This window comes from Camelus ferus, chromosome 6 (assembly GCF_009834535.1).
Source record: "Camelus ferus isolate YT-003-E chromosome 6, BCGSAC_Cfer_1.0, whole genome shotgun sequence".
In the NCBI taxonomy this organism is placed as follows: domain Eukaryota; kingdom Metazoa; phylum Chordata; class Mammalia; order Artiodactyla; family Camelidae; genus Camelus; species Camelus ferus.
The window spans coordinates 40,861,186-40,875,145 of NC_045701.1; the positions used below are offsets into that span (position 1 = coordinate 40,861,186).

Here is a 13,960-nt window from a genome sequence, read left to right on the forward strand (position 1 = left end):
GAACTCCATCACTGCCCGCCACTGCGGAGAGTACGGCGATCACGCTAACAGACGTGAAAGAGACGGAAAATGGGCCTCCTTAAGGGAGCGTCCCAGCTTCACCACGTCCTATTTTAAAGGCGCAGGATACGAGAGCACGCACTTTTTACTTCGTCTTGGCCCTTTGGCGCTTGTGCACCATGTGAGCCAGGAGTGCCTTTGGGACTTCTAAATCGAGGGAAGAACCTTCTGATTTCACATTTTTTTTTTCATTGTTCACTGCGGCTATCTGGGGGTCCTAACGGCCTCCTGAGTGTAGTAGGCGCCTTCGGCAGCTGCCTGTGCCCACTTCCGCCACTACAAGGTTCAGAATCGCCTTTTTCTCGCCGCCAGGCCCGGCGGAGCCCTGCGTCCGGCTCAGCCACACTTCCGCGGCCGGGGCCGTCGCGGTGCATTGTGGGCGCCGTAGTTTGCGCCGCGTTTATGGTTGCGTGGAGCTGGAGTGCGGTGGTGAGTTGTTGAACGAAGTGAGCGTCGTTTGTGATCGGTCCGGACTCAGCAGGCGGTGCCCTTTTGGACCTCCTTTCCTTGAGGCTCTCTCCCCCGCCCCTTCCCTACCCCTCTGCCATTATTTGACGAGTTTGGGGGCCAGGGCCACTAGATTTGGGCTTTCGAATCTGTCCTTGCTGCCGGTGGGTCTAGGGTAGGGGGCTACCTACTTACTCCCTTTCTGCCGCATTGCTCCCGTGGGATCCTGCCCTTTTTAAAGAACAGTTGTGTTCCGCGTGAGTCGAACTGGGATGTCCTCTGTGCTTTTTCCTCAGATTCGTGGACTGGGATATAACAGACTCCAGAAGATTCCTGCTCTGTCCTCTGGTTCTGAAGCTTGCGACCGAGGTTGGATGTCCCCAGATCGTTGTATAATGAAGAGAATTCAACCAGACTTAGTTGGTTTTAACTAGCCCCCAAAATCAGAACCCTGATTTGCCTGTGAGAAGCTGAAAATCATATTTTAGAAAGTTGCGCTTCGATTCTCCACACTCCTTCACCCCGCAGTCCCATAATATGCTGTAGAAGTTGGGGCTTTTTGAACATCTCGCAATCTGGTGCTGATTTCACTGCCCAATGGCTTTCTATTTCACTGGTGTTCGAAGCTTTCCTAAGCTTTGGAAGAGCAACCCATACCTTGGGCTAGGCCAGGGACACTCTTACGTCTCCTTGTTTCTCAAAGACTGTGATGGCATCAGGAACCAACAGAAGTGGTTTTCTCTTAAAACTATGTCCCCACAAAATACCAAAGCAATGAATCTGTTGATTGCCAAGGTCAGATATGGCAGGAAGGGAGATGAGGGGAGTAATAAACAAGTTTCTTCTGAGTCTCCTCACATGTTTGCAGCTGGAGCGGCTAAGAAGCGATCACAGATGAATCCTTCAAGTAAAGATCATGACTTGCTACCTGTGGGGAACATTATTCAACTCCCAACAAAACCTTTGAATTCAGAGGAGTGGGATAAACTTAAGGAAGAGTTCAAAGAAAAGGCTAATTTTGAAAATTGGATCATTTCACAAATGGTTAAATGCCATAGCTCTGTTGATGTGGCCAAATCTGTGCTGGCCTGGGTAGCTGCAAAAAACAGTGGTATTGTAGGCTATGATTTGCTTGTCAAGTATTTGTCTCTCTGCGTCTTTCATAAACAGACATCAGAAATTATTGATGTCTATGAAATAATGAAAGCCAGATACAAGCGCTTAGAACCTGCAGGGAGCACTCTTCTCATCCGGGGATTAAGCCATACAGACAGATGGAGAGAGGCCTTGCTACTGTTGGAAGACATGAGAAAAGTCATAACCCCTTCAAAGAGGAACTATAATGACTGTATCCAGGGAGCCCTCTTTCATCAAGATGTAAATGTAGCTTGGAATTTGTATCAGGAATTGTTAGGTCATGATATTGTTCCTATGTTGGAAACTTTAAAAGCCTTTTTCGATTTTGGGAAAGACATTAAAGATGATCAGTATTCAAACAAACTGCAAGACATTCTTTTGTATCTAAGAAATAATCAGCTATATCCTGGAGAATCATTTGCACACAGTATAAAAACATGGTTTGAGAGGTAATTTGATTTTTTCTTAATATATATGTTTTTATTTTAATACCTATACTAAAAGTTGCCTTTTTTTATTCTAACTAGTTGCTGAGAATTACTTTATTCAGGCTATACTTTTTTTCTGTCTCTTAGTAAGATTATTTCCACTTTAAGACAAAACTTTCTTTCTCTTTAAAAAAGTAGCATAAACAAATTGTGGTTATCACATAAAAGAGAAACTATAAAGCACTTGTAGTTTTTATGTATTTTTTCCTTATAGAAGGATCATTTGTTTTCTGAGATATCTAGTATGATGTAAATATTTACAAATAGCACTTGTGGCTAGAGTTCATAGCAATATAACTGGAGCTGTCTTTGGGTCATATTAGTGTTTTCAGAAGTTCTTCTGAGACCCAGTGACTGATATAATGTGCATATGTATATTCTGTTTAATCTATGCATTTCATCAAGTTGAATAGTTAAGAGTGGAGAGAGGAATCCTGATCAACCTGATATGCATTATAATAGAAAATCTTCATCCTTCCAGTTTATTTTGATCTTTCCATCTTTTGGCTGCTCTCTCCTTTGCTTTTATTCTTGTTACTGGCTACATGCCAATTTATTGCTTCAGTCTTTCATTCTCTTACATCTTTACTGCTAAATTGCTTCAGGCTCTTTCCTCCACATTCATTCCTTTCGCCTCAGTTTTTCTCTGGCTTTTCCGCTATGTATTATCTTTACAGAGCTTTGAAATAGCAGTCATGCTTAGTTATCTTTATTAACAAATCTATTGAGTATCAACAGAAGAGCTGGAGTGTGAAGGTCTTTGACTGCTAAGGATTTTGATTTTATTCTGTTATCAAGAATGCTGGTCTTGGAGTGGAGTTTTAAAAAGGTAACTGCCAAAACAATGAGAAGGAAGGTTGGAGAGGGATTACAATTTGAAACAGGGAGATCTGTGTGGAGGCAGATGTAGGTTTGAACGAGAGATGATGAGATCTTGGACTAAGACCTGGGAAAGGAGAAAGAAGAGAAAGTGGTAGAATCAATAGGAATTGATGGTATATGTGTAAGAGGAAAGAAGGAAGGACAAGTTGTTTGAGCAAATAAATCAATAAGTAATTTTGAATGCCTTCAATTTTAGGCTTAGCACTGTGGGTGTTTTGTGATATCATATCCATTACAGTGGCATTCACATCCTAATTGTGAATACAGTAATTGACAGTTACCTAAGAGTGGTGTATAAGTTTATTGTGTACAAGAAGTGATTGCTCTGGGCAGGAACAGTCTCTGGCAGCTTTATAGAGGTTAGAGTTGAGTTTCGATTACAGAGATTATACTACAAATGTCAGCTGCTTTTGGGAGCAGGTCCTTTGAAGATGAGGGTCAGATACGAGAGAAGCAGTAAAGGGAAGGAGATCCAGAGTAGGGGACCATCAGTTCCTTAGCCCCATCACAGTGTAAGCAACCACTCTTTGAACTGAACCATTCTAGGGAAGTATTGAATTTTTCAGAGCTTTTGCCAGCGAGTTTTTAAATACAGTGAGTGTCTTTTTGCTTCAGTAGGAATTCGACCTTCTGATGGCTTGGTTTTGCATTCTTTTTTGTAGTGTTCCTGGAGAACAATGGAAAGGACAGTTCACCACCATCCAGCAAAGGTAAAGGCCAATATTTTACTTTTAATTTGTTCGATTTAGGTTTAGCAGGTTTTGTTGTTACTGATGAAAAAAAAATTAAAAGACTACCTTAGAGATAGGATAATTAAGTTAATTAGGATAACCAAGAAAAAAAAGTCATGTTTCACATTTGGAGAATTTGTCATGGTCAGTTGTATTTTTGGTGTGTGCTGTGAACTTGGTGTGATCCTCAGAAATGTTTCCCTTAGAGATTTGGGATCCAGTTGTATTTTAAGAATGACTTTTAAAACTTTATGTGGTTAAAAAAACAAATAGAAAACTTTGGATGCCCAGCAGTCTACTCATTTGGGTTTTTTGGCACATGAATTTGTGATACTTTCTGGTTTCCAAAAATCAGATGTATGTGATGATCACAAGGGTTGTAATGTTCTTTTAAAAATTACCTTCCAGTTTCCTCATGTCCTAGAATGATTCATTTTAGAAAAGATTCGTTTCTAGGACATTATTTAATACATTCACTTGTAATTACAGTGGTCAGTGTTTGGGCTGTGGAAAAACCCTAGAGTCTATTCACCTGAGTTCAGAAGAATATGAATTTCTCAAGGGAAAAATCATGAATGATGTGATAGATGGAGGTGACCAATACAAAAAGACAACACCCCAGGTGAGTCTGGAACAGGCCTTATCGCATTCTTGGATTGCTTGTCTCTAGCAGGGGTCAGCAGTTGTTTTCTGTGAAAGGCCAGATAGTAAATATTTTAGACTTTGTGGGTCATAATAATCTCTGCTGCAACTTTTCTAGTCTGCTATTGTAGTGAAAACAGCCACAGACAATGTATAAATGAATGATCATGGCTGGGTTCCAGTAAAACTATGTTCATGGAAATGAGTGGTGGGCTGGATTTGGCCGGCTGGTTGTAGTTGCCAGCCTATAGGAGAGGTTGATTTAGAGACTTGATTCATGGAGTCATTGGCTTAGGCTGTCATCCATCTGTTGAAGTCAGTCCTCTTTTACCTGGGCACAAGTGTGCTTAAGCCAAAAAGACAGGTGCTTATTCTTTGTCCAAGTGCTTTCGGAAAACTGTGTTCAGTAAACTCCCATAAAAACATTATGGTTTCTCACAAGTTTTCTAGTCAAGAGAGTTGTAGGTAACTTAACAAAATTATTCCCAACTCTTCTTCATACTGAATTTGATTCTCGAAGTCATTTTTAATAACTTTATTTTGCTAACCTTCAGTAATTTATGCTGGTTTACTAAGATTAAGCTGAAGAAGTAAAATGCTTTTACCTTGGGGAAAGGCTGCCTGTCATATCACTGAATGCTTTTTCTTCAAGGTACCAGATGAAAATGAGAAGTGAAAATTGTTTGGCCTTCTCACCTTGACTTAAAATTGTCAGAAAATGTCCTTAATACGAAGACCTTTAATCCTCAGAATAAAGTCAAAATCCAGAGCAGTCAACCTGCCTTTTATTTTCTGTTTTTTGTGACATTAATTTTTTGAAAAGTATGGTTTGTCTTGTACAGGGCTTCTCAAACTTTGTATCTCAGAGACACTTGAGGCTCTGTTTAAAATGAAAATTATAAGGCAGTTCTCCAGAATAGAATCTAAGATTCTGTATTTCGAACAAGCTCCCAGGGGATGGGATTCTGGTCTTTGGACCACTTTTGAGTAGCAAGACTGGCCTAAGTGTCTGATCGCTTTCTCTTCGTTGATTCAGTGTAAAAAGCTTTTGGGTACATTACACAGGTGATGCTGTGTGCATTTTATTGCATCACAGCCGCTTCGTAATATCAGACTGCTCTCTATTGCTGATGCTAAGCTTGATCATTTGATTAAAAGGGTGACTGCCAGATACCTCCATTGAAAAGGTACGGTTTTTTCCTTTATAATTTTCATAATTAAAAATTATCTGTGGAGTAAGTAATACTTGAAGACTATGTGGATATCCTGTCACCCATTAATTCTTCACCCAGTGTTTTTCTTATCATGGAGATGAACTCTCTACCTTTGGAGGGGTGCAAAGTGATGATTTTCTAGTTATTTCATTCCTTCTACATTTATTAGCTGGTTTTATTCTATGAAAGTTTTTCCTTTCCCCTTTCTTTCTACCCACCTCCTTTTTTAAAAAAGAATGATCTGGCGGGGAGGGTATAGCTCCCTGCTAGAACGTGTGCTTAGTATGCACGAGGTCCTGGATTCATTCCCCAGTACCTTCATTAAGGAAAACAAAAAAGAATTAAAAAAAAAAAGATTAATCTAACTACCTTCCTCCCTTTAAAAAAATAATAAAATGACCTGTCTGGACATAAGGACGGTTTTGAAAAATTAACCGTGTTAGAATCCATTACCATGTTTATTCTTTTTGATGCTCAAATTGTCCCAAATGTGACCTGTAGGAGCCCTTGCAAGCCAGCTCCTGTGCCTTTCTGACACCCCCACCCCATCACCTCCACCCACCCCAGTCAGTTTATGAGCACTTCCGTGCCTTCTGGCGCAAGATGTCTCAGGCTGTCACCTAAGGTTGCTCCTGCCCCGGTCACAGAATCACTAGTTGAATACTTTTGTTTAACACTCTTAATGGCTAAACATTTCTATAATTCCTTTTTAATGGATATCACTTTAATGCTAGGTTAATAGAAGGAAGATTTATTAGTTTTCTCTGCTGATAAAGACTTAGAACCCAGAGCAAATCTTCCCCTTGGAGAGTATTATACCATGGCAGAAGTTTCAGGCTCCAGACCATGGTGAGAATAGCAAAGAGTTGTCGTACATTTAATTACCATAATTTACATAGCCACTGAATATAGTCACGGAAGGACTGGGACATACTTATGGCAAGGGGAATTATTTTCTCCATTTTTATTTCCAGGTGTTCTCCTCCTGGCCCCCTGCTGCTCCCCAGTTCTATATCCCCTTTTTTTTTGTCATCTGCCTTTCACCTTTATGTTATTACTTTCCCATAATAATGACATCGCTACCATTTATTGATTGAGTACCATATATCAGGCACTTCTAGGTGTGTTATACTCACAACACTCGACAATCTTGAAAGAATATCAAGTTTGAAGACGGGGAGGCTCAGGATGAGAACTATACCCATGGGTAAAGAGCAGTGAAAAAAGGCATATGTCTGGCTTGGTTCAGGGTTTATTTTTTGTAGTATTGGTGAGGCAGAAGGGCAGGGGTGGATCCAGAGCACTCCTGGTAGACTGAAGTAGGACCAACTCTTTCTGGGACTAGAGAGAAGGACTCAGGGATACTGGATAAGTTCAGTGTGTAGGTGCAGCAGAGTTTTTCTCTGAAGAGCCTGAGGCAAGTTGGTCATTTGAAGGCCAGAGAAGGTATGATAGCTTAAGGGGAATTTTCAGCCTTGGAATTTTGGACTATTTGTGAAATAACTGAGGAGAATACTGCTGGGTGGTGCTGAAGCCCTGGCTAAGGCTGGAGAGCCTAAGTTTGTAAGGGCGTTGATCTGTGATCCATTTTCAGCGGTCCTGGGACATCCAGGTGTAGAGGTGGCAGATGGATGGGATGGTGCAAGGTTTTGCTAGTGTGGTACACTTGGAGAGTTGAAGTATAGGTGAGAGAGTGGCTCAATTAAAGGGCCATGAGATCAAGATAGAAGGAAGTAAAGATGAGTGGGAGCTCGTGAATTAGGAGACAACGGAGATTAAAGTGGACAGGAGGCTTACTGAGGTTGAAGAACAAGCATAAAGGGACTGAGAGTGATCAGTGTATATTAGAGATGTGATTTCAGAGACAGTGCTCTGGAGTGATGACAAAGTCTAGGGTATGACAGTTAAGCAGATGAAGAAACTGACAGCCTAGGTGGTCATACACAGAGCTAATCAGAGTGTCCACATGATAGTTTTTGAAAATAATAATTGCAGCCACATTATGGAATGCTTACCAGGTGCAGGCACTGTCCTTTGTCCCTTAGGTTGGTGATGAAGACTGTGAGTCGAGTGCCAAATTCTTGATAAGTGTGCAGGTGTCTGGGACAACACAAGGTGATAGCAAAGAGGAGGAGTCAGCAAACTATGGCCCGCAGACCAAGACCAGCCTACCGATTGTTTTTGTAAATAAAGTTTCATTGGAACACAGCCACACTCATTTATGTACAGGCATACCTTGTTTAATTGCACTTTGCTTTATTGTGTTGTTGTTTTTTTTCTGCAAATTGAAGGTTTGTGGCAGCAATGCATGTAGGAAATCTGTTGGCACTATTTTTCTAACAGCATTTGCTCACTTTATGTCTCTTTGACACATTTTGGTAATTCTTGAAATATTTCAAACTTTTTCATTATTGTATTTGTTATAGTGATCTGTGATCAGTGATCTTTTATGTTAATATTGTAAAAAGATGACAACTCACTGAAGGTTTGAATAGTGGTTACCATTTTTTAGCAATGAAGTATTTTTTTCAATTAAGTATAGCTCAGTTTACAATGTGGTGTCAATTTCTGGTGTTCAGCACAATTTTTCAGTCATACATGAATATACATATATTTGTTTTCATATTCTTTTTCACTGTGAGCTACTACAAGATCTTGAATATTTTTCCCTGTTGTGGGTTGCCTTTTTACTTTGTTAATAGTGTATTTTGATACACAAACATTTTTTAATTATCATGAAGTCCATTTGTTTATTTTTTCTTTTGCTTCATATCCGAGAAAATCATCGCCAAATCCAATGTCGTGAAGCTTTTTGTTCTGTTTTATTCTTTAAGAGTTTAATTGTTTTAGATCGTACATTTAGGTCCTGGATCCATTTTGAGTTAATTTTTGTATATGGTATTAGGTAAGAATTGGACGTCATTTTAACATATATGAGAGGGTTTGGGTTTATTTCAGTTCCAATTTGGTCTACATGTCTATTGTTATGCCAATACCACACTGTTTTGAAAACTGTAGCTTTGTAGTAAGTTTTGCACTCAGGAAGTGTGACTCCTCCAGTTTTGTTCTTCTTTTTCAAGATTGTTCTGGCTATTCAGGATCCCTTGAGATTCCATATGAATTTTAGGATGGGTTTTTCTATCTCTGCAAAAAAAAGTGATTGGGATTTTGATAGAGATTGTATTAAATCTGTAGATTGCTTTGGGTAGTGTTGACATTTTAACAATAGAAAGTCTTGTGATCCATGAACATGGGATTTGTTTCCATTTATTTATGTCTTTACTTTGTTTCAGCAATATTATGTAGTTTTCATTGTACAGATTTTTCACCTCCTTGGTTAAGTTAATTCCTAAATAGTTTATTCTTTTTGATGCTATTGTAAATAGAATTGTTTTTGTAATTTTCTTTTCGGGTTGTTCATTATTAGTTTATAGAAATGCAGCTAATTTTTGTGTGTTGCTTTTTTTTTTTTTTTAACATTCTTTTATTGAGTAATAGTCATTTTACAATATTGTGTCAAATTCCAGTGTAGAGCACAATTTTTCGGTTATACGTGAACATACATATATTCATTGTCACATTTTTTTTTCCCTGTGAGCTTCCACAAGATCTTGTATATATTTCCCTGTGCTATACAGTATAATCTTGTTTACCTATTCTACATTTTAAAATCCCAATCTGTCCCTTCCCACCCCCTGCCCCCTTGGCAACCACAAGTTTGTATTCTATGTCTCTGTTTCTGTTTTGTATTTGTTTTTGTTTTTTTTTTAGATTCCACATATGAGTGATCTCATATGGTATTTTTCTTTCTCTTTCTGGCTTACTTCACTTAGAATGACATTCTCCAGGAACATCCATGTTGCTGCAAATGGTGTTATGTTGTCTTTTTTGTGGCTGAATAGTATTCCATTGTTTAAATATACCACATCTTCTTTATCCAGTCATCTGTTGATGGACATTTAGGTTGTTTCCATGTCTTGGCTATTGTAAATAGTGCTGCTATGAACATTGGAGTGCAGATGTCATTTTAAAGAAGGGTTCCTTCTGGATATATGCCCAGGAGCAGGATTCCTGGGTCATATGGTAAGTCTATTCCTAGTCTTTTGAGGAATCTCCATACTGTTTTCCACAGGGGCTTTCCTTGCTTCCCTCTCCCACTCTTATTAATGATTTAGATGTCTTCTTTTACAATTTTGTGTTTATTCTATTTGTAATTAATGGTAGTTACCACCTTTCCAGTTATGAGTTTCTCATTTTTGTAGCATCCTGCTTCTTTTCTATTTATAGTAGACCTGTCAATATTTCTTTTAGCATGAGTTTAGTGTTGCTAAACTCTCTTAGTTTTTGCTTGTCTGTGAAGTTCTTTATCTCTCCTATTCTAAAGGATAACCTTGCTGGATAGAGTTTCCTAGGCTGCATCTTTTTTTCATTCAGGACTTTGAATATATCTTGCCACGCCCTTCTGACCTGTAGTGTTTGTGTAGAGAAGTCAGCTGAGAGCCTTATGGGGGTTCCCTTGTAACTTGCTCTTTGTTTTTCTCTTGCTGCCTTTAGGATCATTTCTTTATCCTTGACTCTGGCCATCTTGATTATGATATGTCTTGGTGTGGGTCTGTTTGGGTTCTCTCTGTTTGGGACCCTCTGAGCCTCCTGTACTTGGATATCTGATTCCTTCTTTAGGTTTGGGAAGTTTTTAGTCATGATTTCTTCAAATACCTTTTCAATCCCCTTTGTTCTTTCTTCCCCTTCTGGAACCCCTATTATGTGTAGATTGACACACTTTATATTATCCCATAGGTCCCTTATATGGTTTTCATTGTTTTTCATTTGTTTTTCTCTCAGCTGTTCTGATTTGGTGCTTTCTGTTGTCTTGTCTTCTAGGTCACTTATTCATTCCTCTGCATTATCTAGCCTGCTTTGTACAGCCTTTAGGTCAGCTCTCATCTCAGCAAATGAGTTTACTAATTCTACTTGGTTCTTCTTTATAGCTTCTATTTCATTTTTGACATGTTTTCTATCTCTAAATACTGTTTATTTTGGTTCCTTCAGTACTTTGATCACTCCTTTTTTGAAATCTTGATCTAGTAGGCCATGTCTGTTTCCTTGATCATGCTTTCAGGGAATTTCTCTTGATCTTTTAATTGGGAGTGGTTCCTCTGCTTCTTCATATTGCTCATATCTCTCTGGCACCGGTGGGTGGGCGGGTCACTCCCCCTCCCGATGCTGCAGTCAGATGCTGCATTCGGGTGAGGTAGGTGGGGGGATTGCGCCCCCTCCCAGCACTGTGGTCAGGTGCTGTGTTTCTGCCAGGAAAGTGGGTGGCCACCTGCCCTCTCCCGGCGCCAGTCACTCTGCTGCTTTGTGCAACTGCCTGTTCCGCCTCGGGTTGGCGCTCCGTAGGTGGGCTCGGGGAAGACTGTGGAACAGCCCTGCCCTTGCTCTGTGCCAAATCTCAGCTCCTTGTTTGTCTTGGTGGTGTGAGTTCTCTGAGGTGCCAGGGCAGAAAGATCCTATCTACCTCGGACTGTAAACAAGTCTCATTCCTGCCTAGGAGGTTGTGGAGCCCCCGGGTGTGGATTCAGAGCTCGGCCCTGTCCCTGCCCGCATGCTGTGCACAAGAGGATATGAGGGCTGTGGCTGCGCCCTGCCTCTTCTTGTGAGAAGCGCCAGTTATGGCGCCGCGGGTCTCAGGAGACAAAGGCTACGGTGCCCCTCCCAGGGCACACCAGCCTTGTTGCTTTGCTTTTTTTGCAATTTATGGGGGACCGAGGTTGTTATGCTCCATATCCCCTCCCAGCCATGGCGTGCAGCACCCTGCAGTCCCCCAGGGCTGCCTCAGTGCAGCCGTCCCCGTCCTCCGCCTGGCTCGGGCGGCCTGTCCCGGCCCTAGCTGCCGGTTCACGTCTCAGGCTGGGTGCTGCGGGGACCGTTTGTGCCCGTTTAACTTAGTTCTGTCAGTCAAGGGGTGCTCAGGGCAGATCCGAGCCTCAGAGGCTCCCCACCCCGTCCCGCTGGCCTCTCCATTGGAGAGGGGGAGACCCAGCGAACGAGTGCTATTCCTCCTTTGCTGCTCCCTCCCTGCGGGACCGGTCCCACACTGTTTTGTTTTTTCTTCTTTCTTTTTTCCTTTTCTCCTACTAGATTTTTGGCATGTTTGCCTTTTGAAGAGGGTGATGTTCTGTCGGACTTTGGCAGTGCTCTGGTTGGCTGAGTGGGTCTGTAGATGTGAGTGTTGGTGTATTTGTGGGAGAGGGTGAGCTACGAGTGTCCTACTACTCCGCCATTTTTCTTCTCTGTATGTGTTGATTTTATATCCTACTTTGCTAAATTGATGTATTAATTCTAACAGGTGTGTGTGTGTAATCTTTATGGTTTTCTCTGTATAAGATCATATCACCTGCTAACAAAGAAAATTTTACATTTTCTTTTCCAATTTGGATGCCTTTTATTTCTTTTTCTTGCTTAATTGCTCTGGCTAGAACTTCACTACTGTGTTAAATAGAAGTGGTACAAGCAGGCATCCTTACCTTGGTCCTGAGAAAAAAATTTCAGTCATTCACCATTGAGTATGATGTTGGCTGGGTTTTTTGTATATGGCTTTTATGTTGAGTTAGTTTCCTTCTAGTCCTAGTTTGTTGAGGGTTTTTGCTTCTTTTTTTTAAATGAAAGAGTGTTAAATTTTGTCGAATGAATTTTCTGCATTATTTGAGATGATCATGTGTTTGTTTTCCTTCTTTCTATGTGGTATATTACATTGATCAGTTTTCAAATGTTGAAACATCCTTGCATCAAAGAATAAATCCCATTTGGTTATGGTGTATAATCCTTTTAATATGCTGCTGAATTCTGCTTACTGGTATTTTGTTGAAGATTTTTGCATCAATGTTCATAAAGGATATTGGTGTGTAGTTTTCTTTTCTTGTAGTATAAAGACACTTTAGTGTCAAGGTAATGCTGGCCTTGTAGGATGAGTTGAGAAGTGTTCCCTCTTCAACTTTTTGGAAAAAATTTAAGAAGGATTGATAGTAGTTTTTCTTTAAATGTTTATTAGAGTTCACTGGTGCACTATTAGATCCAGGACTTTGTTGTTGTTGGGAGATTTTTAAGTTACTAATTCACTTTCCTTACTAGTTATAGATGTATTCACATTTTCTTTTTCTTGATGATTATGCCTCCTGATACCTCTATGACCAGAAGCAGTAGTTGGCAATCCAAGCACAGATCTCCAATATTTGGAGGACAGGGTCCTTCTTGCCCACCCTGGCTCACATATGCTGTGTGCAGGCTGCTTCAGGAACAGCTGCCTGCCATATGGCTGGGGGTGAGAGATGGGTAGCCATTACTCTGCCAAGAGTGAAAACTGATGAAATTAACCACCATTCATCATTCATATCTTCCCCTGGAAGTTGAAAGCCCTTAGTAGACTTCAGACTTGCAAAATAGTTACAGAATCAGATTCTCTCAGTGCACTGTTGTCCTGTCTGTCTAGGGAGACTGATTCCTGATGCTCTTTTCTCTGCCATCTTTCCTTCAACTTGATGGGTTTTGACACATGTATACCCCTGTGGAACTGTCACCACTGCCAAGATAATGAGCATATCTATCAACCTCAAAAGTATCCTGCCACTTTGTAATGACTACTTCCTATACTTGCCCATGACTCACTCTTGCCACCTGAGGTGAACACCATCAAATCATATAATATATAGTCCTTTTTGTCTGACTTCTTTAATTCAGCATAATTATTTTGAAATTTCGCTCACATTTTGTATCTCAATCATTTGTTCATTTTTGTTACTAAGTAGTATTCTGTTGCACGGTTATATAAATTCATTCGCCTATTGATGGATGTTTCAGCTTGCGGCTATTACAAGTAAAGCCAAGAACATTTTTGTACGAGTCTTTGTACTTTGTGCTTTTGTATTAGCTTCCTAGGGATGCTGTAACAAAGTACTACAACCCGGGTGGCTTAAAATGACAGACGTGTATTCTCTCACAGTTCTGGGAGGTGTTGGCAGGGCCATGCTCCTTCTGAAGTCTCTGGGAAGATTCTTCCCTTTTGCTCGCTTCAGCAGCTCCCAGCTTCTGGCAATCATTGGTGTTTCTTAGCTTTTAACTGCGTCACTCCACTCTCTGCCTCCTCTTCTCTGTGTTTTATCTCTTCTTATAAAGACATCAGTCATTGGATTTAGGGCCCACTTTATTCCACTATGACCTCATAATTAATGGCATCTGTGAAGATCCCCTTTTTAGATAAGGTCACATTACAGGTAGACATGAATTTTAGAGGAGACACTATTTAACCCACTACAACTTTTCTTTCTCTTAGGTACATATCTAGGAGTGGAATGCTGGGTCT

At 40.5% G+C, this 13,960-nt stretch overlaps 1 protein-coding gene across 3 annotated transcripts in view; it reads left to right on the forward strand.

The window, feature by feature from the left end:
- Nucleotides 1-185: 185 nt before the first annotated feature.
- The window catches only part of PRORP (protein only RNase P catalytic subunit), a 109,510-nt gene continuing 95,735 nt past the window's right edge, over nt 186-13,960 (forward strand). The window contains exons 1-4 of one of the 3 annotated variants that reach the window (XM_014560633.2): nt 186-506; nt 804-2,093; nt 3,677-3,724; nt 4,235-4,367. In XM_014560633.2, coding sequence (XP_014416119.1) covers nt 1,105-2,093; nt 3,677-3,724; nt 4,235-4,367 — 1,170 coding nt within the window. In that variant the 5' untranslated portion in view covers nt 186-506; nt 804-1,104. Of the gene's footprint in view, nt 507-648; nt 672-803; nt 2,094-3,676; nt 3,725-4,234; nt 4,368-13,960 lie in introns of those variants that run through there. The other 2 variants (XM_006186378.3, XM_014560634.2) reach the window with 2 other exon arrangements.